Source organism: Sceloporus occidentalis, unplaced genomic scaffold (assembly GCF_023333645.1).
Source record: "Sceloporus occidentalis isolate IW3139 unplaced genomic scaffold, rSceOcc1.0.p SCAF_5, whole genome shotgun sequence".
NCBI classification, from domain to species: domain Eukaryota; kingdom Metazoa; phylum Chordata; class Lepidosauria; order Squamata; family Phrynosomatidae; genus Sceloporus; species Sceloporus occidentalis.
Genome location: NW_028316985.1, coordinates 171592956 through 171620319, shown reverse-complemented (window position 1 = coordinate 171620319; position 27364 = coordinate 171592956). Strand labels below are relative to the sequence as shown.

General features: G+C 37.5%; 1 protein-coding gene across 3 annotated transcripts in view; it reads left to right on the top strand.

Moving 5' to 3' along the window:
- Positions 1-27364, top strand: part of CCSER1 (coiled-coil serine rich protein 1) — a 927042-nt gene that overhangs the window by 542677 nt on the left and 357001 nt on the right. For all 3 annotated transcript variants that reach the window (XM_089527103.1, XM_089527102.1, XM_089527104.1), the window contains one exon: positions 16965-17042. In XM_089527103.1, the coding sequence (XP_089383229.1) occupies positions 16965-17042 (78 nt within the window). The remainder of the gene's footprint in view (positions 1-16964; positions 17043-27364) is intronic.

Below are 27364 nucleotides of genomic sequence, written 5' to 3'. Positions count from 1 at the left end.
GATATTGCAGCAGCCTTAGAAAGAAGAACCAGGCTGTTTATTTTATAAAATTTTATCGTGCTCTAAGCAGTTTATGGCTTGATTTCATAAAGTTAAAGTTATGAATTTTTATTTATATGGCATTTTTTCCTGCACCCAGTCTGTTGTGGTGATGATGACTGTTATGGTCCTAAATAGTGTAGGACTGACCTATCTGGAGGACCATCTTCCATGCCTTCCAGGCAGTGGAAACTACTGACTCAGATGCCCTCTCTCACTTTTAGCCTGACCCTTTCAGGGGTTATCCAAAGTGCTTGACCAGTTTAGAAGACAGGGAAAATCTGGGGGAGAAAAGCATTCACACACATCTACATGCACAGTTACCCTGTTATCAGAGCTATTAGCTTAATCTGCTGCCATCTCTAGTCATCACTTCATCCAGAGATTCTGGAGAAGTTTCTCTTCTGTATCCACTTAATACTGGATTGGTGGGATATGGGAGCCAGGTTTTTTTCCATTTGGCTTGGGCCCCACCTCCCTAGGATGCCTTACTTTGGCTTTCCTTTGGTGGGCCTTCCATTTCTGTGTCAAATGCTCACCTGACACCCAAAAGCAGGCAGAGGGAATTCTATTTCTTGAATTAACACCATATCCAGAATTGCTTTCACTTGCTGAATTTATCTCATTGTTCCTGTATTGTGTATTGACTGCATTTTTGTTTTTATCTTTGTTGCTGTCCTTTTTTGTTATATTTTCTTTATATCCTGTTTTGCTATGGTAAAGGTATTTATGCCTATATACAATAAAGGCACCAAATCCCATCTGATCTTGGAAGCTAAGTAGAGTCAGCCCTAGTTAGTACTTGGATGGGAAACCACTCATGAATGCCAGGTGATGTAGGCTATATTTCAGAGGAAGGAACTGACAAATCCACCTCTGAGTATTCCTGGCCAGGAAAACCCTATGAAATTTATGGATTCGCCATAATTTGACAGGTGATTTGAGAGCACACACACTCCATTGTAATAATACAGGGGGAAAGAGATACATTTTGCTCATTGAGATTTCAAGAAGAGTCAGGGAGGGACATTACGTATTTTCCCCATAGACCTCAGCACACTTTGAACACCAAAGCACTTTCCAGCTGAGTAAAGAAAGCTCTATGAAATTCATGGAGTCTCCATAAATTGACAGGAAACCTGAAGGCACATACACACAGAGAGAGAAGTATTCATAATGAAACAAACAAGTAATAAAACAGAAATTAATGAAAGAGAAATAGCAAATTCAAGATGTGATTGTGCACCTCAGATGTTTTAAGCATGCACCTATAAATGTAAAGTGTCAAAGTGACAGACTTTCTGTACCATGCAATACAGTGTATCTCATAGGCAGCCATGTTAGGGAGCCATGGTTAGCTTAAGCTCCTGGTGACTATACACCCAGTAGGGAAATTGAATTGAACTGCTTCTGCCTATTGGGAGGGAGCCATAAGAACAGAGGGGGGAAAGTGAATTTCAGAAGAATCATAAGAATAACACAGAAAGACTCAAATAAAAAAGAGTGAAAGTTCTGGCCATCATCAATGTCTAATATATATTGTCAAATGTTATAACTGTAAGTGTCCCAAAATAATTTATTCATGATTTTTACAGTGAAGCCTAGCAATATCTGTATGTGCCTTGACTTTGGACAAGACCCTTTAGGAGTCTCTGTAAGAAGAAGCACTGACTTAAATCCTTTATATGCAAATCTAATGTGAAATAGAGCAAAAGGTCCTTGGAATGAACATTTGATTGCTGGGGCCCCGGGGATACACAGCATCTGCCAATGCTTTTTAAAAATGTGAAAATGTAAACAAAAATTGTGCATATGTTTAAAACTGGTTATTTTGACCTTGTATCCTTTATGCTTACAGGAATTTTCTAATTAGAGGGGCAGAGGAGATCTCAAAGGGTTCATCCCTTTGGTTCAAGAACTGGGCAAAGTTTAACTCAGGATCTCTTTTAACTGTTTTTTCATCTGTAGAATGCACAGCTGGGTATAATACTGTTGTTTCCCCTGCCCCTCCAAAACCAGGCATGCTAAACTCGCCAAATGAGTTTCTGTATTTCAGCTCTCTAGATAATTTCTGTTTTTGTCTGTGCTACACTGCAAAAGTTTGCTTTCTATCAAATGTGATTAAACCTTTCAATGAGTTTCTCTGGCAGAGAGCAAGAACCAAATCCTCTTTTGCTGAAAAGAGTTTTGCTTCCAGAATACATGCTAATAACTGGATCCATAAAATATTACAGACTTAAAGAGATAAAGCCACACTGACTTTCATTTTTGCAAAGTTGAGTCCTTTTTCACATAGCAAGAGCTCTCTTTATATGGTTTTTCATATGTAGAATGAATATTCTACATGTGCGGAAGAATATGATCTCAAATTCCTGAACTCCACATACCCATATGTTGTGTGTGCTCCAAACCTATGTACATATCAATTGAATGTGCATAAATCTTATGCATGAAGTAGCAGTTTGAGTACAACTCTAGAGATCAGTATTTGATTCCATGCTTGGCCATAAAAACTCACTGGGTGAGCTTGAGTGAATCACATACTCAGCCCCACAAACACCCATGATAGGCACACCTTAGGGTCACCATAAGTCATAAATGACCTGAAGGCACAAAACAATTACTATTCAGTATCCAGAGAGTCTTCAAGTACACCTGCAGAGAGTGTACATGGCAATGTCAGTCCTGGCTGTTGGTACAAGCAGTCTGCTCTAGGTTCTAGTCTGGATTAACACCTTGGGCAACACCTTTAATCAGCAGAGTTCAGCACCTTTGGTAGGCTACCACACCTTGGATTGCTCCTTTAAATTATAATCCTAAACCATAAATTAATTAATAAACTGTTCCATTGACAGTGAGATTCCCACCACATTGCTACATATTCCACCCCCACCCATTCCTCTATCTAAGGAGAAATTATAAACACATTTTGAGAATTGTTGCTCTTGCTTCTGGGGAGAACCATCCAAATATGCTTCAGATTCTCCTGTCAATGAAGCAGAGCTTGAACAGTCACTTTTACAGGGAACAAATTACTATCATTTCATTCTGCCAATGCTTTGTTATTATTAGTCTCAGCATCTCCTTATATCCATTCTCCTTAAGGCTAACTTTTCAAACTGTGGATTGGGAATAGAGGAGGAAGAAGAGAAGAAGCAGAAGAAGCAGGAGAATCTGGTGTATGAAGTATTGTATACACTCTACAGATAACACCTAAAGAACTCTTGAAAAGGGATTTAACACGCCCAAACTATTGGAGACCATATTTTCTTCATGGTCCCAGATCATGCACATTATTTTATGAAAATAATTTATTCATACAGAGCTGAGTAATGTGTGAAGTTCAAGGGTGAGCATAGCAGACCCAAATTCATGTTATCTACTACAGGTTCATTTTATCCATTGCAGTATTCAACCACATTTAAAGAGATAAGCTCTAGTTTATATTCCTGTAATATTATTATGTCCATTAGAGGGTCTTTCTACTGGGACAGTAGATAAAATATGTTCAAGCATGGATGAAACTAAGAAGATCTCCCACCTTGCCTGAAAGAGCATTGCAGTTCTTTCATGCACCTTAACAGCACACACCACATGAAGCTACACAGAAACGGCTGGAAGAAATGTTACGATCCAATAAACCTGTGACTGAACTGGGAGCAGTGTAATCTGCAAATTAGGATACTAAAGACTAGGAGGTTTTGAGTCCTGCTACCCCTACTGGCAATAATTTTCTACCCAGTAATGGAGACAAGCGTCATTAGTCATCAGCAACTGCTGCCCACTGAAACTAAGATGAACAGTCCAGACTATATTCTGTATCTCTCACCCAAAGCAAATCATGGGTCAGGTGAAGTCTGCCAATCATGTTAGCATATACCAATAGCTTCCAACAGAGCTCTTGTCGGTTAGTCAACGAAATGTCACTATTGAAGCTATGGCTTGTTTCTGTTCAGTACTGACATAAAGTAAACGTGCAATCTATTTTTCCTCTCAAAATTTGTCCACAACATACAAGAATGCACACTGAGAGTTGGCATTTGGTGACAACACTATGCAAAATCTAATAAATATGAATAAATACATCTCTATCATATCTACACAATCTATTTAGTCTTTCAGAGCATACTAGTAACAATTTACTTTCTCATATTTATCAATGTCCTCTGAATCACCAGGTGCTTTTAAAAATCACATCGCTAGCTGCATCTGAGTATACCAACACAACTGAAAGCTACCTAGTGCTCAGTAGAGTGGGAAATTGTTGCTATGCTTATATTACTTGGAATATTTATTTTCCTAGAGAGATATATGTGTTTATGGAATAATAACCATGATATCCATTGGTCCGTAGCATTAATCACCTTTATTATTGTTGTTGTAGAATAATAATAAAAACCAGTAACACATAAGACAAATTTAGGAGACAAAAAGAAAAGGAAGGAGAGGAAACATAACTGAATTGCAAGTAATATTTAATGGTTTTAATAATACTTCCATTTCATCTATGTGCTGAGAAAACCCTAGTAAAGCCACTACAATTTGCGAGGGAGCATATGGCTATGTTGTTTTTGTATGCCTTCAAGTAATTTCCAACTTATAGCAACCCTTAGGCAAACCTATTATGAGGCTTTCTTGGCAATATTTGTTTAGAGCAGACTTGGCTTTGGCTTCCTCTGAAGCTGAGAGAGCGTGTAACTTCCTTAAGGTCATGCAGTGGGTTACCATGGCTGAGCAGGGATTCAAATCCTGGTCTCCACAGAGACCACTACACCACACTTGCTCTCAGCATAAGTTATATTTACATAAGATTTTTTTTCTGTTCTGAAAATGCTTATATATTTTGTATGCAGATGCCTTACATTGTTATAATTATTCAGTGTTGGTACTATTTGTACCTGCAGTGTTTCTAGAAGGCTTCTATAGAGAGCTGTCATCACTTTTGTATGAATGAGACCTCTTGGTACCATTGAGTTAATGATATGCTGGACATTCTTAGGCACAGAACTCAGTGCCAATCTGCTTCTGGTAATCAGGAATGCTCCAGCATTTTAAAAACAGTATTTTCACATATCACCACAGTTAATTGCTGAATCCTGTAGCCTATGATCCATAAAGCTACTTAAATTCCAAGCAGTGGTATTAGTTTCAACAGAGGCTATTCCTAGAAAATGGGGTGTGGCCAGCCATCTGTGCTTTCTATCTTTCCCACTTTGCCTTTAGGAATAAATATGCCATCTCCATAAATGTAGTGATGGTCTGCATAAGGATGCTGTTTAACACTGTTTGGCTATGAAATCATGTTTTGCTCAGGCACAGTAGAGTTCTCATATAGTGCATTGAAACAGAGACCAATAGCAATGTTGGATTCTTTCATTAAGAACTACAAAAAGATAATATTATCCTAACTATACATACCTCAGAGAGAACATGAAAGTGATAATATAATTATGTACTGTAATCTACTGCAAATAAACAGAGAACAAACTAAGAATCTCTGGAGAACTTCATGTTGATGAATTCTAGCAGCAACTTCTTTTGAGGATTTTTTTTAATAAGTGTTATCCGTTAGTTGTTGTGGTGGCTTCCAGGTCAATGTGTTTGGGTGGGATGAGTGATTTGAATCTGCTCTGGGATTCAGTCCAAAGAGTTATCCAAGCTCCTAATCTGCATTTAAAAATAGTCTTAGCAACTTGGATAGCTCCTTTAAATCTCTGGATAAAAATCAATAGCAGAATCATCCCTTACATGAGAGTCTCTAACTTTCTGCACTATTGTCTGTACTGTTTGGATTTGTTAAAGGAAAACAGGACTCCTTTTTTTAAAATACAAATACAGAGAAACTAATCAAGTGTTTATATTAGCTGGCATGACGTATAAATGTGTATCAAGAACTATTTGAATGAATTTGAATAGCAAGAGCAGGAGATATTGAGAGCCAGTGTGGTATGTTAGTTTGAGCATTGGACTATTGACTCTGGAAAACAGGATTTGAATTCCTGCTTGTCATGGAAACCCACTGGATGACCTCGGACAAGTCATATTTTCTCAGCTTCAGAGGAAAGCAAAGGCAAACCTTCTCTGAACAAATCTTGCCAAGAAAATTCTGTGATAGGTTTTCCTTAGGTTTACAAGACAAGTGCTTACTGTCAAGTGTCCTAACTTGGGTTTGGAGGTGTGTGAACCAGGCCTGGATGGGGTTACACTCCCCCTAAAAGACTGTGCTCACAGTTTGGGGATGCTTCTGGATTCGTTGCTCCAAATGACAGCTCAGATAGATGCAATGGTCAGGAGTTCTTACTTTCAGATGCAACTGATGCACACCTAGTACTGGAGGACCTAAAGATGGCAGTGAAGACAATGGCAACCTCAAGGCTGGACTTTTGCAATTCACTGAACATTGGGTTGCCTCTATACCAACATCCATTCATTCAAAACACAGCAGGTAGACTGGTTACTGGGACATCCAGGAATAATCATATCCTGTCATATCATAGCAAGATTAAAATCACTCCACGAGCTCCCAATCAGTTTCTGGGCAAGATACAAAGTGTTTCTCCGACATTTAAAGCCCTACATATTTTGGGTCCAGGTTACCTATGGGATCACTTCCTCCCATATAATGTGCTTCATACACTCTATCACTTCCTCCCATAAAATGTGCCTCTAGGGGACATTGACTGCAGTCAACCAGGGCTAGGTTGGGAACTGTCAGCCAGAGTACCTTTTCTTCAGCTGCCCCTATTAATGACCTGCCAGAAGAGATTCAACAGCTGAATACACTGTCTGGATTTAAAATAGCATTAAAGATTAGTCTCTTCTGGCAGATGGATTTTCTTCCATCCAGATGAATTGTAAATTGTAAATGTTAAATGATTATTTTTAAAATGCATTTTTATTTATATCTCTTGTCTGGTATTTTAAATTGATACATGTTTTTAACTGATGTTGTGTTGGTCTGTAGTTTTTCCCCACCTCCATCCATGGTGAGAGGGAGGAAATAAATATTAGGCTTTCCCTAAGTTGGAAATGACCTAAAATTAAAAGAACACAACAAGAATCAAAAGATTTTACAAATAAACTTGTTTTACTAGTAGTGTAAAACGGTAGTTTGCTCATTAAACATACAGTGCCCCTTAGATGTTATGACTAGAAAGACCAACAATGGGGAAGAAGTGGTACTGTGTTCTTCCATGTCTTTTCCCTTTTTTATAATTGCACGTTCACAGTCTTGATATCCCTTCCCTCTTTCCCTTAGCAAGGTAAGCAGAATATTGGAAGCACATAACAGTGAGGTTTAATTAATGTCAAGAGTCATCAATAAACATTAGTTGCAATTGGAATAAGCTTAGTGTAATGATTCCTGCAGTCTAACTGACTAATGCACCTGCCACTAAAATCTATGTGGAAAGTGACTGGCATTGGCCTCAGTAACATCACATTCAGACATTTGTACCAAACGGCCAAAAAGAATTACAGAATATACCACCCCACTTGGGTTAATGTTATTACTGGCATTATTTCTGCCAATAATGACTTTATTTATGTCAATGGGAATATTTATGTTGTGTGTTTCTCTTGAGCTTCTTAAACATTCAAGACTTCTAAGGAGAACATGATTGTATTAACTGGAGTAGAACACACACCCTGCCCTAATGAGTATAAATATTTCACCATCCCATTTACAGCTTGCATATTTGGTGTAACATAGAGGTGGTTCCCTCAACAGAATAATAATAAAAAATATTGAACAGCAGTGACAATATTGGTGATGTGAAGTGTTTTGCCTCTTCCTTTCTTTTATGCATATTTGTGCCTAGCTGGAGTAGTAGGAGAGAAGGGAGACCATCTCTCCCATACACATACATGCCCATATACACATACAATTTCCTCCCTCAGAGTTCAGTGTACTGACTCATCTTGTGATGTCCCTATTTAAATTGATTGCTTAATCAAGAAGCCACCTTCCTCCCATTCCCTTGACTAAATGACTGACTCTCTCTCTTTCTCTCATTATGCCATACTATTGCACTATCTGGTTAAAATATATAATTGGCCCTCCATATCCAAGGATTCTGCATCCATGAATTTAACCATCCATAACTTAAAAATACCCCCACCCCCCCAAAAAAATTAAAACAGCAAACCTTCATTTTGCCATTTAATAATAATAATAATAATAATAATAATAATAATTTTGTTTATATTTCCTGCTTCTCCCAAGGATTGAAGCGGGATTACATCATTAAAAATACAATACTAATACAGATACAAACTATAAAATACTAATACTGAATTACAACATTCCTATTAGTTCCTTAAAATATCTAATCATTAAGAATCCTATAATCATCATCAGGGTGGCACATTTATCATGGTCTTATACAGAATCAGGTGAGATCTGTCTTACGTGCCTTCTTAAAGGCATCTAAGGTGGTAATAAGATTGATCTCCTCTGGTAGACTGTTCCACAGTTTAAGGGCTGCGGATGTAAATGCTCTATGGGAAGTTGTTATTAACCTGCTGTTATAGTGTTCCATTAAATTCTTCCCAGATGTTCTGAATGTGCGGGGCAGATTATGTAGGGAGAGGCATTCATGCAAGTAACTCGGGCCCGAACCATGTAGGGCTTTAAAGGTGATAACCAACACCTTGTGCTGCCTGGAAGCTGATTGGCAGCCAGTGAAGAGATTTCAACATCAGTGTTATATGATCAGACCTAGGTGTATTAGTGACCAGTCTGGCTGCAGCATTTTGAACCAACTGAAGCTTCCAAACTTGGTACAAGGATAGCCCCAAGTAGAGTGCATTACAGAAGTCTAAACGAGAGATTACCAGTGCATGTACCACTGCTTCAAGGTCCTTTTGGTTCAGGTAGGGACGAAGTTGGTACCAAGCACTCCTGGCCATCACATCTACTTGAGATGACAACTGTAGAGATGGATCCAGGAGTACTCCCAAGCTGCAGACTTCATCCTTTAAGGGAAGTGTGACCCCGTCCAGGACTGGCTGACAAATCTCCATCCCTAAGCCTGAAGTACCTATCACTAGTACCTCTGTTTTCTCTGGATTCAACTTGAGTTTGTTTTCCCTTATCCAGCCCATTACTGACTCAAGGGACACCATTTTACTATGTCATTGTATTTAATGGGACTTGGGCATCCATTGATTTTGGCATCCAGGGAGGCCCTGCATCCAAATCCCTGCAGATACCAAGGGCTCATTGTATGTTTCCCAACACAACTCCTAAGAGAAATCTCCTTAGCTTTCTAGAAAAATCTGTCAGTTTAATTTCTTCACTGTGTCTTTGAAGAACACCAGCAACATCTGTATCCTATCCAACTTCCATATTGGGTTATGTGAGTTTCTCTCTTCTTTTATGGAAACTCATGTCTATTCTGGGCCATATTTTACTTAATGTATGACATTTACATTTTGTTTTGTTTTTTCTTAATATATCAACTTTAATACATTTCCTCAATGGTTAAATAATGTTTTGGAACATTTTTGAAATGTACACATTTTCATTTGTGGCCATTTATTTATGAATAATTCAACAAAGAGCCGAAGAATAAAATAATATGGCACTCACCATCTCCTCCTACTGAATGGAAACATATATGTACTCTTGTTAAAAATACTGGAGGCAAGCAGTAGGTTAAATTAATTTTAAAATCTTGGTTAAACTACATCACTTTGTGACACTAGTTCTCTATTCAAACATGGTGGACTGAGCTTTGCATTTTAAGGCTGTCAGAAAACATCAGCCTACCTGAGTACTCAGTAAACTAATCCCAAAGAGCCAGACCATTTCTAAGCCTCAGAACATGCACCTTAGCCTGAGCAGCTTATGTGAGAGCATTTAAGCTTTGCTTTCTACATAGCGATGCAGACCCTCTTTAGTGTTGACTTTGTAGCTGCTTCTTTTCCCTGTAATCCCCAATATCTCTTCTTCTGAGCCTAATTATCGGCAGCACCCTTCCATTATTTTGAGTCTGACCTATGCCAAGGTCTTAAACTAAAAACAGATCAATGTACCATAGGTTACTCTAAGAAAAGACATTCTGTGCAAAGCATCAGTTTAAAATAAGATATTAGACCAATATATATGAAACCATTCAGTCCATAATTTAAAATTCATAATTTAAAAACCATCTGGATAAACCTGTCAGAAGGGACTGGACTCTAATGCTGTTTTAAATTCAGACAGCATATTCAGCCATTGAATCTCTTCTGAAAGACTGCTCCACAGTCTAGGAGAAACTGAAGAAAAAGGCAGCTGGGTGAATACTTAATAATATGGCTTGCACACAGAGAAGAAGAATTGGTTTAGAACAGAAATGGAACAAATATTCAAAAATCTTCAACAAAATGATTTTTAAAAAGTATTTTCAGTGTTGAAAAACCTTGATAAGAAGAATTCCAGATGGATGAGAATGTGTGCAGTATAAGACTTACTATGCTCAAAACTTGCATGTGGTTTTGTGCAAAAAAATAGCATTGTCTGCATAGAAAACAACACTTTCTACATGGACAATAATATATCCATGCAGAAATAGTAATTCCTGTGCAGAAAATGCTGCTTTTTGCAGAAAAACAACCTTGTGTCAAACTTCAGCAGAGTAATTTGTGCAGAATAAGTCCTGAATTGTGAATAGCCTTTGAAAACTTTGTTTTTTAAAAGACTATCACAGTGGGAAGAAAAAATGCTGTAATTATTCATTGCTCCCTTGGAGAAGAAATTTAGTGAAGAATTGCATCCCTGTTTTAGAAAGGCTGGCAGTTTAAACATATTGTTCATCAAAAAGTTATTTGATCTCTTGCAAAACAAGTATCACCTTGAAGAGGTTTGTGATGAAGTACAGAGAGCCAGTGTGGTATAGAGGTTTGGATGGTGGACAAGGACACTGGGAGACCAGGATTCAAATACCAAACTCAGCTGTGGAAATCCAGTGGGTAACTTTGGGCAAGTCACACACTCTCATCCTCATCCTCAAACACTGGGAGATTGGGTTTTGAATCCTCACTCAGTAATGGCAAACCTCCTCTGAACAAATCTTGCCAAGAACATCCCATGTTAGTTTTGTCTTACTCTCACCATAAGATGAAAAGCTCTAATTCTGTACAGCTGTACCTAGGAGTACGTGGCACTGAAGTTAATAGGGCTTGCTACTGGTTAAATATGTATAGGACTGCTCCTTTAAGGATGGGGAGGTGGAGTAAACTGGTTGTAGAAATTGTTAAGATGTATTTGCCATGTAGATCTAGGGAGTAGGAATCTTCCTTGACTAATATACCAGGGCAGCTGTAACTATAGACTGTGTTATATGTTTCAGTATCTATTTGTGATGCAGCTAGGTAAACTGAGCAGAAAGGTTTTTTGTTTTCATAAGATGTGGTTATGGGCATTAGGTCTGATTTAAAATAAAAAGAAAAAAGAACCAAAATTAGTGGAGTACAGGCTATGACTCACTGAAAACATAACTTTAGCAGGTTCTTATTCATTTTGTTTCTTTACTTCCAAAGAGCAACTAGTGAATCACACAGTTTGTAGGTTTTGATCAGTGAACATTCTGACAAAAAAGAGGCATTATGAATATAGAGGAATAGTTGGAATGTATGCATTACATGTGAGTTCGTGGCTCTTTTAGCCTGTTCTTTCAAGCTTAACATTTTATTTTCAGATGATAATTTTTCATATTGCCTTTTTTGAGTACTAGTTATCCAATACTGTTTTCAGTTACCTTTTCACAAGTACTTGAAAATTGCTTTTGCTTTCTATCTCCTCAGAGATATATTACAGTAATCTTAAAGAACTCTACAAGTAATATTTAACATTAGGCTGAATGCTAACATACCTTACACAGAGCTTAGAAAACTTGTTTTCGTAGACTGCAGCATCCAGAATACTTCAGCCAGTGTGGCCAGTGATATTCAATATCGATCCTTCAGTGAATCCATAGTATTGTCATTTATATTTCATTACTGTAAAGCCTGAAGAATGCAATGTGTGTTTCACAACAGCAAAATAAACTCTGTATGAATTTAATACAGGATAATGATATTTGCAACCATTTATATCAATATAATCTGCTTGATATTTTATTAAAAGGGATATTATTTGAGATGGATAGTTCCTGCTTCACTCCCAAAATGCTTCTTCAAACAGAATGACCTGTATGACAAGTAGATGTAATTAAATACATGTTTTCTCCTTCACAGTTAATGTTTTATATACTCTCATCTGGTTCATTCATTCATTCTGTAATTCCCATATATACCCCGCCCTTGAGAAAAGAAACAAACAAGGATGGATAAAACAGCAAGAACATTAAATGACACAGCGATAATCTAGCAAAAGGCATGTCTGTGTATGCATGTATAAATTAATCCTCAGTTCATCAATTAATCCACCACAGACTAATACACCAGAATTCTGGTTTCCTATGAATGAGTTGTGTGCTGGTGCATGCAGCCTATTTGCTCTTATTTCCTTCATTCTAAACTAACTTGAATTCCAAAGCTGTCTGTAGTGTACAAATCCAGTTTCATGCCACCAAACAAGCCAGAATTCATGACATAAGAACAATCACAATTTTATGGATCATTATGATTCTTGTGATTAAAATGTCATAGGCAGCTTTTGATTTCTAATTTGTTGAGCCATTCTTGCTAGTGAAAGTCAAGATGGGAATGATCAGGCTTCATGCATGTATCTTCTCTTATTGTAACCCAAAGTCCTAACTTGCCATTATGTCTAAACATTTTTTTTCTTGTGGGAAGAAGGAATAGAATATGAGGATGGACACAACTAGCCCCCTTGCTTGGCAGGATGATAAGAGATTCCAAATAGGATAAAAAGTGTCTTCATCTCATGATATGTAGAAGAAAAGGCATAGTGAAGAAGATGTTTGTAGCATGCTGTTGCTTTCTCTTACCTCCTCCATGTTATGCATATCTGGAGATTAAAGCATTAAAAATGACAGACTCAACACATCTGGCTATTACAAGGCTGTAGAAGTTGTTTCTGGTGTATTTTCTCCCAGTGGTGGCTTCTTCCTTGGTGGATTATTCTTTGATCCAAGACTTCCTTGACATTTCTTACCTTATGGATAAATTCTGGATGTTTTGCCTTAACCAGAAATCAATATTTGATATGCACTCTGGGTTTATAGAAAGTGCTGAATAAAACCAGATTCAGGTAGGAACTATTACCATGACTATAAATAGCAAAGGAACTCTTTCATACTTAATGCAGCAGGCAAAGCAGCTGCTGCTCACAGGAGCCAAGCCCATCCTTAGGTTCAGTTATACTAGTATCCACTATGCCTCATCAGCGCTACCATTACTCAGTGTAACATAGATACGACTGTACAGTTTGGCACAAAATAATAAGCAAACCAATGCATATATGTCTTAATTCCAGCTACCTGTAAGGACATCATAATACTAACTTGGATATACTGCAATTGCAAGGCAGATGCAGGTGTTTTGGAATATAAAAAACTCTAAGTACCCTTTTCATCATAGTGGTAAATAATCCCCATGTTTATCCATAGAGATGCACCATGCACACATGTTAATGTCAGTAGTGTTAGAAGTTCAAAAGTTCTGGATTAGAAAACAATAAATTGCTTAAGGTTCTGTAGGGTTCTTTTTTTTTTTAGTCCTTTTTGTATGTAATTTTTGTTTTTTCGTCACTGTACAGTCACTCCAGTACAATTATATTAGCAATATAAAGTGTGTTGCAAAAAATGTTGATAACGTGACAATTTTTTTTCTAGAAAGTAGAACAACATTTGGACAATACTCTGTAGCTCACTTTAGTTTTGTTGTTATGTGCCTTTGAGTCATTTTCGACATGATGACCCTAACACGAACCTATCATGGAGTTTTCTTGGCAATATTTTTTTTTCAGAGGAGGTTTGTTATTGCTTTCCCCTGAGGCTGAGAGCATTTGACTTGCCCAAGGTGGCCCAATGTATTCCATGGCCAAGAGGGATTCAAACTCTAGTCTCCAGTCCTAGTCTACCACTCAGTTCACTATACCACCCTGTCTCTCAGCTCTGTTTAGTGCCCATGATAAAATAGTTGTTAAATTTTATAGTGAATCATGACATACCCAGTTGCCATATTTGTTATTTATTACAAAGTCAGCTTTGACTTTGTTAAGTCAGCTTTGAATTGTGATGACCCTATGAATGACAGACCTCCAAGTCGACCTGTCATTAACAGCCCTGTTCAGGTTTTGTAGACTTAAGTCTTGTAGACTTAGGTCTTGCTTGAGTTTATCCACTCTCAATGTAGTCTTCCTCTTGTCATCCACTTTACCAAATAGTAGAGTCTTTACCAAATAGTAGAGTCTTTTCAAATGAGTCACAATGGGACTCAACAGACCGCCCTAAAAGGGCAGGCTGGAGTCACCCGGTTTTACTCCCGAGGGAGCCCACAGCAGTCAAACCACATGGGCTCCCTCCGCACCAAAAAGAACCTGGAAAAACTGGGTTCTTGGTGCATCCAGGCACCACCATCAGTGCACTGTTAGCGCACTGTGGTGCATCAATGATGCAATCGTGGTGCCCCGACATACAGACACACTTGCGTCATCATGGCAGAGAAGTTAGTCTTCTCTGTCAGAGGGCTCTGGTGCCACAACAAACTACAATTCCCAGAGTTCCTTAACACTGAGCCAGGGCAGTTAAAGTGGTCTCAAATTGGATTATTTCTACAGGGTGTTTTGGACCATAGTCTACAAAGAGATTAGTTTTAGAAGCCCACAGGCAGGTTATGAAGGCACTATTCTGTGTCCGGATCATCTGGTCATTAGAAACATGCTTGCATTCTGTGTCTGTATTCTGATGTTTCATACAGTCATTATGACTAACAGCCTGTAATTGACCTCCTCTTCCATGCTTTTAACTAATGTCTCTTTTAAAACATTCTGAGCTAGGACCACCACTACGTCATAGGGGTGAATCCCACATACTAATTATTCAACCATGGCATGCTGATAGTGAAATGGTGGCCCAGTTGGTATAGTCATAGGTCTCATTTTGGCATCAAGTTAAAACTTGGCTTTTTACAAAATCCGATGAGCCCTAATGCCTTTACCCTATGTGTGCTGATATACGATTTTCTATTCTTTTAATGTCAGCTCTTAAAATTATGCATTCTTTAATGTTTTTATGATGTTTAAATCATTTTTATTGCTGCATAATTTCATTGCCTTGCATGTTAAATTGTTTTAATAGGTTTTATTGTAAGATGCCCAGAGATCTTGCAACATGAGGAAGGGCAGAAATATTTTAAATAAATAAGTTGGGGGGGGGAATCAATATCTGGTGTGCAGTGAAAGAGTTCTCTGTCTGGTATCTCCAGCCTCTCAGTTTCATTTGGATGACTTTGAGTCTTGTTAAAAGAAATGTTGATTGAAGAATGAAGAAAAATAAATCAGCCAGGCTAGATCAGGGAGACAGAAAGGGTAGCAGAGAAACCAAGTAGAGTATTTTTTTCCCTCTGTCAAGAGGTAATTGATGGTCAACAGACATTTGAAGGTAGTGCTAACTCAGCAGAAACTCGTGAGGAAAGTAGGAGGAGGCCCGATCAATGTTTTGCTCATTGAACTTTATGAAACCTCCATGTGTTCTGCTGAGCAGTCTCTTACTGCAAGATGTTACTGAAACATATTCAGCTTGTCTCAGTTGTATATGAAAATGAGGGGAAAGAATGCTGAATCCATGTTCATGTGTGTCATGAAAAAGTGTGATAACTGTAAAATAATGCAAAATAGTTAACAAGCAATAAAGAATGCTAATCACAAGGAGTTGTATATAATCATATGATAACACTTGAGGAAATTGATCAATGAATTTTGATACAAACTGAGCTAATATACACCTCATCCTCAATCCATCCTGAACTGGGTTGGTACATATCCACCATTTTTCACATTCACCATCCCCAAATATCCTAACACAGTTCTCAATCCAGAAAGAAAAAAAGTATCAGAAAACATTTTAAAATGTGTATGTGCGAGAAAATATATGAACTGTGTCCTTCTTTAAATACCTAATCATAAATTGTCTACCCATTTGGTCTTTCTCCTGGGCAAATGGTGGCAATAGAGGCAGATATGCTAAGAAAAAATGTTGTTGACAAATACGTAGTTAAATTTATATTAAAATGGGAATGTTTTTATTGATTGAAAAATAACAATTTAACATGACTTGTTAATGAGCATATGTAAAACTGGAATAGATTAGAATTAGACAGATTTTTGTATCCCTAGGCTTGATGCTAATGGAATTGAGGGTACAGTCTGTCAGGGATGATGAAATATAATGGAGAAAAAAATGTCCAAAGGCAAATGGGGAATGGACAAGTAGATGAAAAGAGAAAACATAGGCTACTAACAATTAAAATGTTTTCTCATGTGTTTTCTCCTTCATCTACCATAGAATTATGTCTTCAATTCACAGTCATTATCCTTCACAGTTTCAGTTCTGGTGTGTGTGTGTTTCTGTGTGTGTGTGTTTCTGTTCCGTTGGCTGAACAAATGGAAATCAAGGGTCTATACAGCTTTACAGTTTGTAACAGATGGCTGATATTAAACACTAGGAACTAATCCCTAAAATAAGATTGAGGATATGTGTGTTTTAATCTTTAAAGTTTTACATTCTTATATCCATAAAATGAACCATACATCTAAGCTATGACTTCAACAACTGGCTGATAAATGGATTGGTAAGATAACACCAGGAGATGGAATTTTGCTTTGTCCCTAGCACCGTAACAATTTACGTTTCTCACTATCTGCTACTGTGTGTACACTGACTTTTGGATGTTTGTAGTTGAAAAACCAGTGAGATGAAAAACAACTGACCTGGAGTTTGTTGTCTTGTTTCCCCACCCCAACCCCATCACAGGAAAAGGCCCAACATTTACCGAAGACTCTTGTCTCTCAAGTAGATAAATCCACACAGACTGACCTTGTAGGCCATGATGTAAGTAGCTGTATTAAACAGTTTTTCTTTTATCTTCTCTATTGATATTTAAATCTCTGCTTCCTGTGCTCTTTCGCTGCTGTCTGTGTATTGATGTAAAAGTATGCAACACAATTCTTTCACTTTTAAATGATTCTCAAATGTATTATGCAACAGAAAAAGATAATTACAACTACCTGGCGGCATACCAGTGTCCTATTAATTGCATGTTTTACCAACAGTTCCCTTGTATTCTCTAGACTTTGTGGAGGTAGGAACATGGAAAATATGTATTTGAGGAATTGGAAATCTTTTTGTGTTTTCAAATGTGAAAAAAAGTATTTACATACTTATTACTAGTTGATAAACGTATTATGCTTGTAATCACCAGTGACCAACCCAGACTGTCTTTATTTTTTTTAACATTGTGTTACAAATAAAAGCTTAAAAACTTTACAAATAAGTTTGCATTAATATATAAATCACTCAGTCTCTGCAGAGATGTTGCTAGTACTGTAATTTAATTGAAAATTAGAATTTTTGCCCTGGTACAAATATAAATTCTGACTCTTAAGGAAATATGCATAACTAAATGCTTTGGTTTTTATGTACTTATTTGTCCATTACCACCATCTTTCAAACGTAACCAGCAGTTGGAGAGAAAGTCTCATGCAAAATTGCTGTCTACTGAAAATTGTACTGGTGTTCTTTATTGTGGTATTCTCAAAAGGAGAAAATGATATTCTAAACTGTTCCATTCTGATGTACTATTTTTAATGGTATTCTTTAAAGTAGATCTCTGGCTTTTGATGTAGACCCAGATATGCTTTCAACTAGTTCAACAGGCACAACATTCTCAAGTTGCTAATTTAGTTCTTACTTACATGGGACTTTGATTCCTCAGTCAGAATTAAGTTAATAGGACAGTTTTATGATTTGGTGTTCTGAGCTCCACACTTCCTGGTCTGAAAAAAAGGAACTTAAGTATTTCTTTCTGTTTTTAAACTGAATGTCTTTTTCTATCAAATTGAATGAGAGTAATTTTAAAAATGTAGTGTTGTGGGGAAAATATTTCACCAAATCTCTGCAATTTCAGGGAAGGAAATTTTCCAAGAGTTTTACCATTTTCCAGCAGTGTGCTATTGTTATGGAGTTCTGTTTAAACTGTCCATGTGCTTTCCCATATGAGCAGTTTAAATGAAATGTTGTTATTCAGGGTGATCTTTCACTTTCATTAGTAACTTCCCAGGTTAATCAAGTCAACTAAAAGGTTTCACAAATGAGTTTTATTTTTGTGGTTTTATTTGTTTTCATGTCAGTGGCAGATTTTTTTTTTTTTAAATAGTATGTTGTTCCAGACAAGTTTCAGGATGTTGCAGCAGACATATCCCTAGTGTTTCATAGTCAAAATCTGCAGTTGAAACACCATATGTTTTTCTCACACACATTAACAAATATCAAGATACACATATGTCTTGATGGCTAAAAGATTTAGGTAGTTTAATTTATTAACAGGTCTAGGGAATGAGAGATAGGAAAAAATCACCAGACACAATAAAGGAAAGCTCATTTTGATAGCAAAATGATAAAACTAGCATTATGTTTCCAAAAATTAGTTTTTAGATCATATATCTCCCAAATGCCCTCTACTAAGTCAAGTGTTTAATCTGACGAAGAAAACCATAGATAGGAATTCTAATTAACAATTTCATTCCTGAGTTGTAAACCTTTTTTTTTAAACTGTGATGTCTTCACAATCATCTTTGACCTATGTTTCAATTTTAATTCCTTCTACCAGTGTGGAATGCATTGCACTTCTGCTAGTGTCCAAATGCTTTAAAATAAATCTATTATTATTATTATGCTTTATTTATATAGCGCTGTAGGTTCATCTATGCTTTATTTATATAGCACTGTAGGTTTCAGGCTTCCATTTTCTTCAAATCTTGCTATAAGCTTACTTTGTAATTATCAGGAACTATAATGTTCCTTTCTCAATAGATTTGTTTCAGCTGTTCTCAGTACTCATATTTCATCTTACCATCTCCAGAAATGGGGTGCAAGAGACATACAGTCCTAAAAACATGAAACATTAAAGATACCTACTTATTCCCAAGCAAAAACTGGATATTCTAGTTCACCTTGGTTGTATGTATATTTCAAGACTTGAAATATGCTTGCATTTGTTTTCCAGGATCATAGGACACTCAGTGGCACAGGGGTTAAATGCCTGTACTGCAGCCACTCACTTAGAAACCACAAGGTTGTGAGTTCAATACCAGCCAATGGGCTCAGGGTCTACTCAGCCTGGCATCCTTCTGAGGTCGCTAAAATGAGTAACCAGCTTGATGTGGGCAATTAGCTTACACATTGTAAACAACTTAAGGAGCGCTTAAGTGCACTGATAAGTGATATGGAAATGTACTTTCTATTGTTATATTTCTACACATCTGGACAGTTTTGAAAATCTTAAAATTTACTCCATCTGCCTTTTTGACTACCGCATTTGCCTTTTCCCACTTTTTTATTTCTTAGGCAGTCCAGTATGTGTCACAACTCCATGAATTTGTCCTGTTTTGTAACATATAGATAAATAGAGGTGATAAATAAAATAAGGGAAACAAGCCAATCTATTAATGGTGAACGGTTTGTTTTTGTTTGCACAGGTTGTCAAGAGGCCTCAGCCAAAAGTTGATGTCAAAAATGATAACTGTCAAAAGTGTCTCACTTATAATGTAATTAGTTGCTTCTCTGATTAATGAAGAAGCAGGTGTCCAACATCTAAGCAGAGTCTCTTATGTGCAATGTGTGTCTGTGTGTGAGAGAGAGGGGGGAGGGAAGGAGGGAACTTGGTATCTAAGTGCTGAATGTATTTTATATGATCAATGCCAATTTAACCATCTTAACCTTCCTCAGGTCTTCAAAGACTTCTTTGATTTAGAGATCAAGGAATAATTTCTTATGTGTCAATTGGGTTATTAAAACAAGGATGGAAGATGAATAGATCTAGTCAGGTTGCAGTACAGTTGGTGATGAAATTATTTGACCTCCTGTGGTTGCTTCTCTGATTAATGAAGAAGCAGATGTCACAATCCATACCAGACGTTACCAACTATTTTGAATGGTCCGAGATGCGTTTTCCCAAGTCTCTGTAGATTCCGTAGATTAGGAGAGAGATACTTTTGGCCCATAATCTAATGTAAAACACAGAGCTCCCCAGTCTGGTCTGCAAGTTTTTCTGTGAGAGAATGTCACCTTCTTTGGGCCACTCCCCACAAGTTTTGATTCTTCCCATTTCAAGAGGGGGGAATTGAACTTAAGTGGGCACTATGAACTTTTAACATTATGTTGGATTCATCCTCTGTTCAGTCATTCCACATTTTAGCAATGGGTCTGTTCCTATGTAAGACCACAGTGTGTGCTACAATGTGCCATCATAAGATATCATCTGCATGTTGAAGGTCTCCTTGGATGCAGCATAGTGTCTAAAACAAACTGCTTATGATGATGCATGGAAGAAGCATGCTGATCCATTCTCAGATGCTTCTTGCATAGCAACAGGGATCACATGAAAGAACCTAAAATAGTCCTGTACTCAGACAGTGTCATACAGTGCGCCCACGTTATACGCGGCTTTGAGCATACATTCAAATCCATGCAGGGCGCAAGGGGCAGTGCATCCCATTCACATGAATGGGGTGCGCTCCTGTGGTGTGCATGCCCCACACACCGCCGATGTGCCACCATCGCAGGCATGAGCCCCGTTCGTTTGAATGGCCTTGAGCATCCACATATTTTCTCTTATGCGGGGGTGGGAGTGGGGGGGTTGTCCAGAAAGGATCCCCTGCATAAGAGAAGGGCGGGACTGTACAGCTACCTGAAGGGAGACTCCACTTAATTGTTGTAATATCTGGGTCATTCTTTAGACATTTCAAGATCTTACTGAGCAGCTGTCAGATAGTTCTTTAAATAAAAATTAGTGGTTTCACTAGGGGATGTAAGTGGTGCACACCACACTTGGTGACACCATCAGAGGGGGTGACACTACTGGGGAGAAGGAGTTGGAACCATGGCTGCACTCCAAAGACAACTTGTTCTGGCCACCAGGGCCAGTAGTGGTGGGGCCAGAAGTGGGTGCTGAGACACCTCTCTATTGGCTGCCACTGTAGCTGGTCTTGCTCAAGAAGAGGAAGAGGAGGCTACGCCACCATGTTCATCCTCCTTGCCTTGGCCAACCTAGCCATGTATCACCAAGGACAGCACCTGGTGAGTAGAGGCATCCTAGCAAGCCAAGAATGTGGGGTGGGGAGGGGATTGGGGGATGCATCTCTAAGGCCCTGCATACTATTTTGCTTAAAAAGCTGGACATTGTTGGTGGGGGAGGGTTATGAGATATGTTTATCTTCTGGTTGTAGAAAGGTGCAGCCATGGCAATGACACCATGAGTTATCACACAAGGAGACACCAGACCTAGTGATGCCACTGACCAAAATTGTATATGTTAGCCAGTATATTTCAGTGTTTCTATGCATCTCTGATTTCTTTTGTTTTCCCAAACTCCCTTTCCCCAATTTATACTCTGTTCAGTTAGGAGACATAGTATGAAAAGAGCTATATGTTCCTTTTGACACTACAACATAAATCTCTTTAAGCTAGTGTGTAGGCTTTATATGAGGTACTGGGCAATTTTGTCTTTAACGGATGAATGTTGCTACAGCGCATTTGTGATAAACTGTTTCTTGACACCATTTAAATGCATTGATGCACAACACTCCCTTGAGCTTTCCTGTCTTGTCCTTGCCACCTGACAAATTCTGGTTCTGTTGTCTGTTGCCAAAAATATCATTATGCTTACATATAACATCTGTTCCTGCCACTGTGCATTTCTACTGATGTTGTGGATAGATTCCCCCCCTCACTCCATTATCTTCTATATTAATGACAGTGTTCTCAGCATCTATAATGTGCCCAACATCTCAAAAGATATTAGCAATATGCATATAATCCACTGGATGGATTAATATTTGCATGTGTGTGTATATATCTCTGTTTATTGTGCCTCTTATCTATAATATATGCTTGCAAGTGAGGTTGAGAGTATGCATACATTTTTATTTCTTGTTACCGTTTTCGCCTTTTACTGTGTTATTTCCCTGGGCTTCTTTTCTTTCTTTCTTTCTTTCTTTCTTTCTTTCTTTCTTTCCTCCTCTTCCTGCTGCTGCTGCTGCTGCTAAGTACTTTAAGAACTTGATAGATTTCCATTTGGTTTAAGACTTCCCTTAAAAATGTTTGTCCTTATGTGTGGATATGAACTACATGTGGATTTATATGAGATGTATACTTTCCAGATCTCACAATAGTATTTGTAATCAGGATGTAATACAACCTTCCCCGGCATTGCAAACTGAGGATGTGTTTGCTAAATGCTCATAATCCCTATCATATTTGGCTATGCATTCTGAGATGATTGAAATTATAGATGAAGAGGTGAAAAGTTACCCATTTAATTCTTGGGTTTCTCTGTTTCCCAGCACATATACTTGTTACATTTCAAGTGTAAAGGAGATGCTTTCTCCTCCACAGAAATGTGCTTTATCTTTGTTTGCCTTTTTCAAAACCTGCACATTTTATGCACTTTTTAAATATTTACAATAGCATCTTTGTGCACTTTTCCAAATGTATACATTTTTAGTCATGCTTCATTTTGAAATATGTCCCATTTTGTTGAAATTTTTCCTCCCTGTTACACGTCACATTGCATACCCTCTAAAGTATGTGGGAAGAATTTGTAGTTGAACAACAGCAAAAAAAGATTATTTTTTGTTTGAAATATTTTTGGAGATGTTGATGGAGCTCAAAAATGGTCCATGTGAAAGCTGCACTTTTATCTTGTTTAAAACAACAACATGTCCATATGAATGCTTTTTGGAGGGCTGGACCATTCTACTCTTCAAGAAATGAAAATCATGCACCACAATTAAAAGTATTAAAATAAAAGTGCTTGCTTTTTGTATATATCTTGTCACATATATTTTATCATTGCATATATGAAACATAAATGCAGATCCCTTCTTCTACAGGGGAGTGGTTATTTTCTCCTGGTCGGAGGCCTAGCTATGTTCTCCCCATAAATATTAAGCTATTAATAGTGTTGGACTGTGACTCTGGAGACCAGGGTTTGAATCACTACTCAGTTATTGAAACGTACTGGGCAAGTCACATTTTCTCAGCCTTAAGAAGAAGGCAATGGTAAACTCCAACTGAACAAATTTTTGCAAGGACCTCCCCCACAATAAGTTCATTTTAGGGTCGCCATAAGTCAGAAATGACTTGAAGGCACACAACAACAATGCTAATAACCTTCACATAGATGGTTACAGTGTTCAGGACACTACATATACTTAGAACCTTACCGCACAGGGGCTCCGTAGAATAGGACAAGAACAGAATGGAAGGGGCCGGGAACAAGTGGGGAACACATTTTCCTCCACACATAAGTCCCTCACTCGTTCCCTTCCCTTCCGTTCCCAATCCATCCCAGATGACGTGATTTTTGAGAACTGTTCAGAACATAAATAGCTTAGTATTTATGAGGAGAACAAAGGTAGGTCTCTGACCTGGAGAAAATAACCACCCCCTTGTATAAATAACTCTTACAATATCACATTTTGAAGATGCAGGGGCCTGAACCTGAAAAATCAAGAGAGAGACATAAATCAGGTTCCTATAGGATCCCTTTGTGAAATTATAGGAAGAAGAAATATTAAAATGAAAATTCTTTATCTGCAGCCCAGTTTCCTAGCCGCTGAGCTACATCACAGACTTTGACTAGCTCACCTTTAATGACAAAAATATGCACAGTGTTTCTAAAGTACAATTAGATTCTCTTTTATGTTAGTCAAATAATTGGATTAAGAGCAACAGGAAACTAATATAATTTCATTAATTTTCTTCAGCCTGTCTTGTTTGTCTTTGGTGCTTGATTATCTCCTAATTACATTCTTCCCACAGACGTAAGATGTTCCTTTGTCCAAATTCTTTCTTTTAATGTGCAGTGTTTTCAGATAAAAATACATATTGGAGTATTTCTTTGATTATAATTATAGCACAGTCATACGTAGTTTAATCATTTATTATTATGTGTTCAGCTTAAATATTTTAATTCGACCTTCTTAGAGCACAAAAACATCTGTAATGAAAACATTGGTTTATGTCTCTACAATCAGTGATAGAGTGATACATGCAACCTAATCTTTGAGACTTCATTTATCATTTTTTTCTTCTTTTTAAAGGCCCTGTGGAATTCTTCATGTACTGAAGGTTCAGTTTACAAACCAATCAGCATCTCATTGGTACCAGCATTATTTAATTAAATAAATTAGACTTGGACACACACTGCATAGAAGATTAATTTAACTTGTTCTTGCCTATATAAAGTGGACTCTGAATTTGACTTACTTAACATTTCTAATGATACAGAAGACATGCCTTATTCAGTATAAAAACAACAACAGAAGTGTTCTCCAGTATTTTCAGCTGCTTTAGCAAACAGTTAAGTTATTACCAGTAAATTATTACAGGATTATGAAAATAAAATAAAAATACACTTACCCTTCCATAACTTGTGTAGAGTTGTTTCATCCTTTGGGGACAGTGGTAATGCTGGTTGCAGATAACTCCATTCAGAACGGGATCTGTTTCAGGTAAAACTGTGAGAGATGAAATGGGTGAATTCAATAAGTGGTATCTGAATGTCATAGCAAGACTTTCTAGTGTTGCCTCTTGTAAGGAGGTGATTTTCCTTTAGGCAGCAAAATATCTTGGCATGACACTGACGCCATTCTGAGTTCAGCATTGTGTAGTGGGTCTTGCATGTTGTTTACCTCAAACACTTTGCTAATTACCTTGGCTTGCAAGCAAATGTTCAACTACAAGGAAAAATAATGGGAAGGTGTAAGTTGGAAGTATGAAATGTAAGAAAATATGATATGCCAAGAAAAATGTGATATGGTCCCAAGACATTTAATAGTAAATCTTTCCATCCAGAACATTTCCGAATGATGGTTTTCCAAGTGGTATAAAAACTGCTGTTACAACTTTTCTTGTAAGGTGTGCAGGATGAGAGTCTTTGCAGATGCCAATAAATGTTTGTAGCATGCCAAAGAATTCCATATTAGATTAGACTGGGAACCGAAGTAGCTAAACTGAAGAGGTGACAATGGAACTTTCAGTTCTTCTGTTCTAAGCATCCATTTGATTCATTGGTCATCTTTGAATATAATGTCAAACCATATCTTAGCACTATGTGGAGAACTGTAGCATACTATGGGTCACCTTCTAGAAGATTTGCTTTAACTATCCTTTTGGTTAAAATTTTGTAGGTTTAGTTGGGATTCTCTATAGTTCCAAGTGAGGGGCATCTCAATGAGAAATGACAGATTTAGGTATCACCACCATTGGTCATCAATATATTTGATTCAAAGTAAAAACAACTTCAACATCTCGTTAATTTAACCACAGTTAATATTAACCACAGTTTCTGGTTGGATGAAGTTGTGGTTAACTAAATACATATGGTATCAAATCCTCACCCACCCATTTTTGGCAGAGATTGAAGGGGACATGCAAGTACAGGAGGAGGTTAGAATCTCTACTAAGGCATGGTTTAAAATTATGCTCTGCTAGTAAAGTTAGTCTGCTGGTTAATTATGTTCTGCTGGTAAAGTAAACACACAGCCCAAGCATTAGCATGTTTATTCAGAAGCAAATCCAGTTCTTTTCCATATATTCCCTGCAGAAACTTATATGACTGTATAATCTTGATCAGCTGTCTGTTTTACTGAAGAGAGACTTCTCTGAAGGTGTGGGGGGGGGGGGTTTTGCAGATGACGTGATGCCTGTTGTCACAAGAGCACCTCCTCCACACTTAGTTTGCTTCTTGGATTGGTATTTGAGAAGAAGCAGCTGGCATCATTCAGGGACACTCCTCCCATGCAAATTATTATTCTTGTACTGAATGTATAAAGCCACATCTATATCTCCTTCTAAAAATAGTAGGACAAAATCTATGCATGAGGCAAGACCCCACACAACATCCCCTCAGAGGAGGAGCACATTTGGTGACCTTACCACTTCAGATACATGCAGAACTTCCCAATGCAATTTGAGATCATGAACAATCAGAGATTCGGCTGATTGTATTCTTACAGATGTAAGAAGCACCCTTCTCAAAATTTATTATAATCAAGCAGTATTATGTCAAGCAGTACTTGAGTCATCACATCTTCTAGCTTCCTATTCACAGTGGATTCAGTATATTCCCATTTGCAGTCATGGATGGCATGATATATCAACAGGTCTTTTTTTCTGTCTTCCTAATTTCTTTCTTAAGATCATGATTCTTAACTGTCTACTTCATTTCTTGATTTAAAAAGCTATTATTTTGCAAAGGAATTGTGTACATGCTTACAGCATTTCTGACTCTTCTCATTTTTCAACTTCTTTCTCTTTGCTTAGCACGACATAAAAGATATTGCAAAGTAAATTAATTAATTAAATCATACCAACTCTTTTTCCTATGCTATAGTACAAAAAGAACAATGCTATTTTCTAGACTTGAACTCTAATTTTTTTTAATTGTCTGATTAGTGACAGATAATGTAGTGGTGGAAATATTGGGGAAAGAATATCTCGATTGCATTTCTTGACTTCATTTCTTCTCTTTCTCTTGTCCCACTCTCTCCCTCTCTTCATCTCCCCACCACTACCAAGCTTTCCACTGGAATTTGTTTTGGATCCCATATGGAATAGTCCCATTGAGCTGAGGATTTTTTTTTACTGTATATAAGACATTTCCAATACCTCTGTGGTCACTTGATTAGTTTGGAGCCATGTTATTATAATTAATCTCCATGGAATTCTTAAAAAAAGCTCACTGACAGAAAATCCTTACTTACTTAGGAAATAAATTATGCTGTGTTAAAATTACAGTTAAAGGTATCTAAGGCTTTATGCATAGTTTTTTCTCTTCATATGGTAAAATTTCCCAGACCATACCACTTTATGCTTCAGGTAAGAAGAATCCAATTGAATCAGATCCAAGGATGATTTGTTCGACCATTCTTTTTCCCACAGCTGCTGAGCAGATTCCTCTGGAATGCTTACTAGCAAAGGTGTGTTGGAAATAGCTCTCTCCTTTTCATTTCCCAGCAAACTAGATGTAGCTTATTGTCATCATGAGTAGCAATATGAAATATATATAAAATACCACTTTCACACCTCCATCCAACAGAATAAAACACACCTTGCCTTGGAAATCCCTACATACCTGAGTATTGTAATGT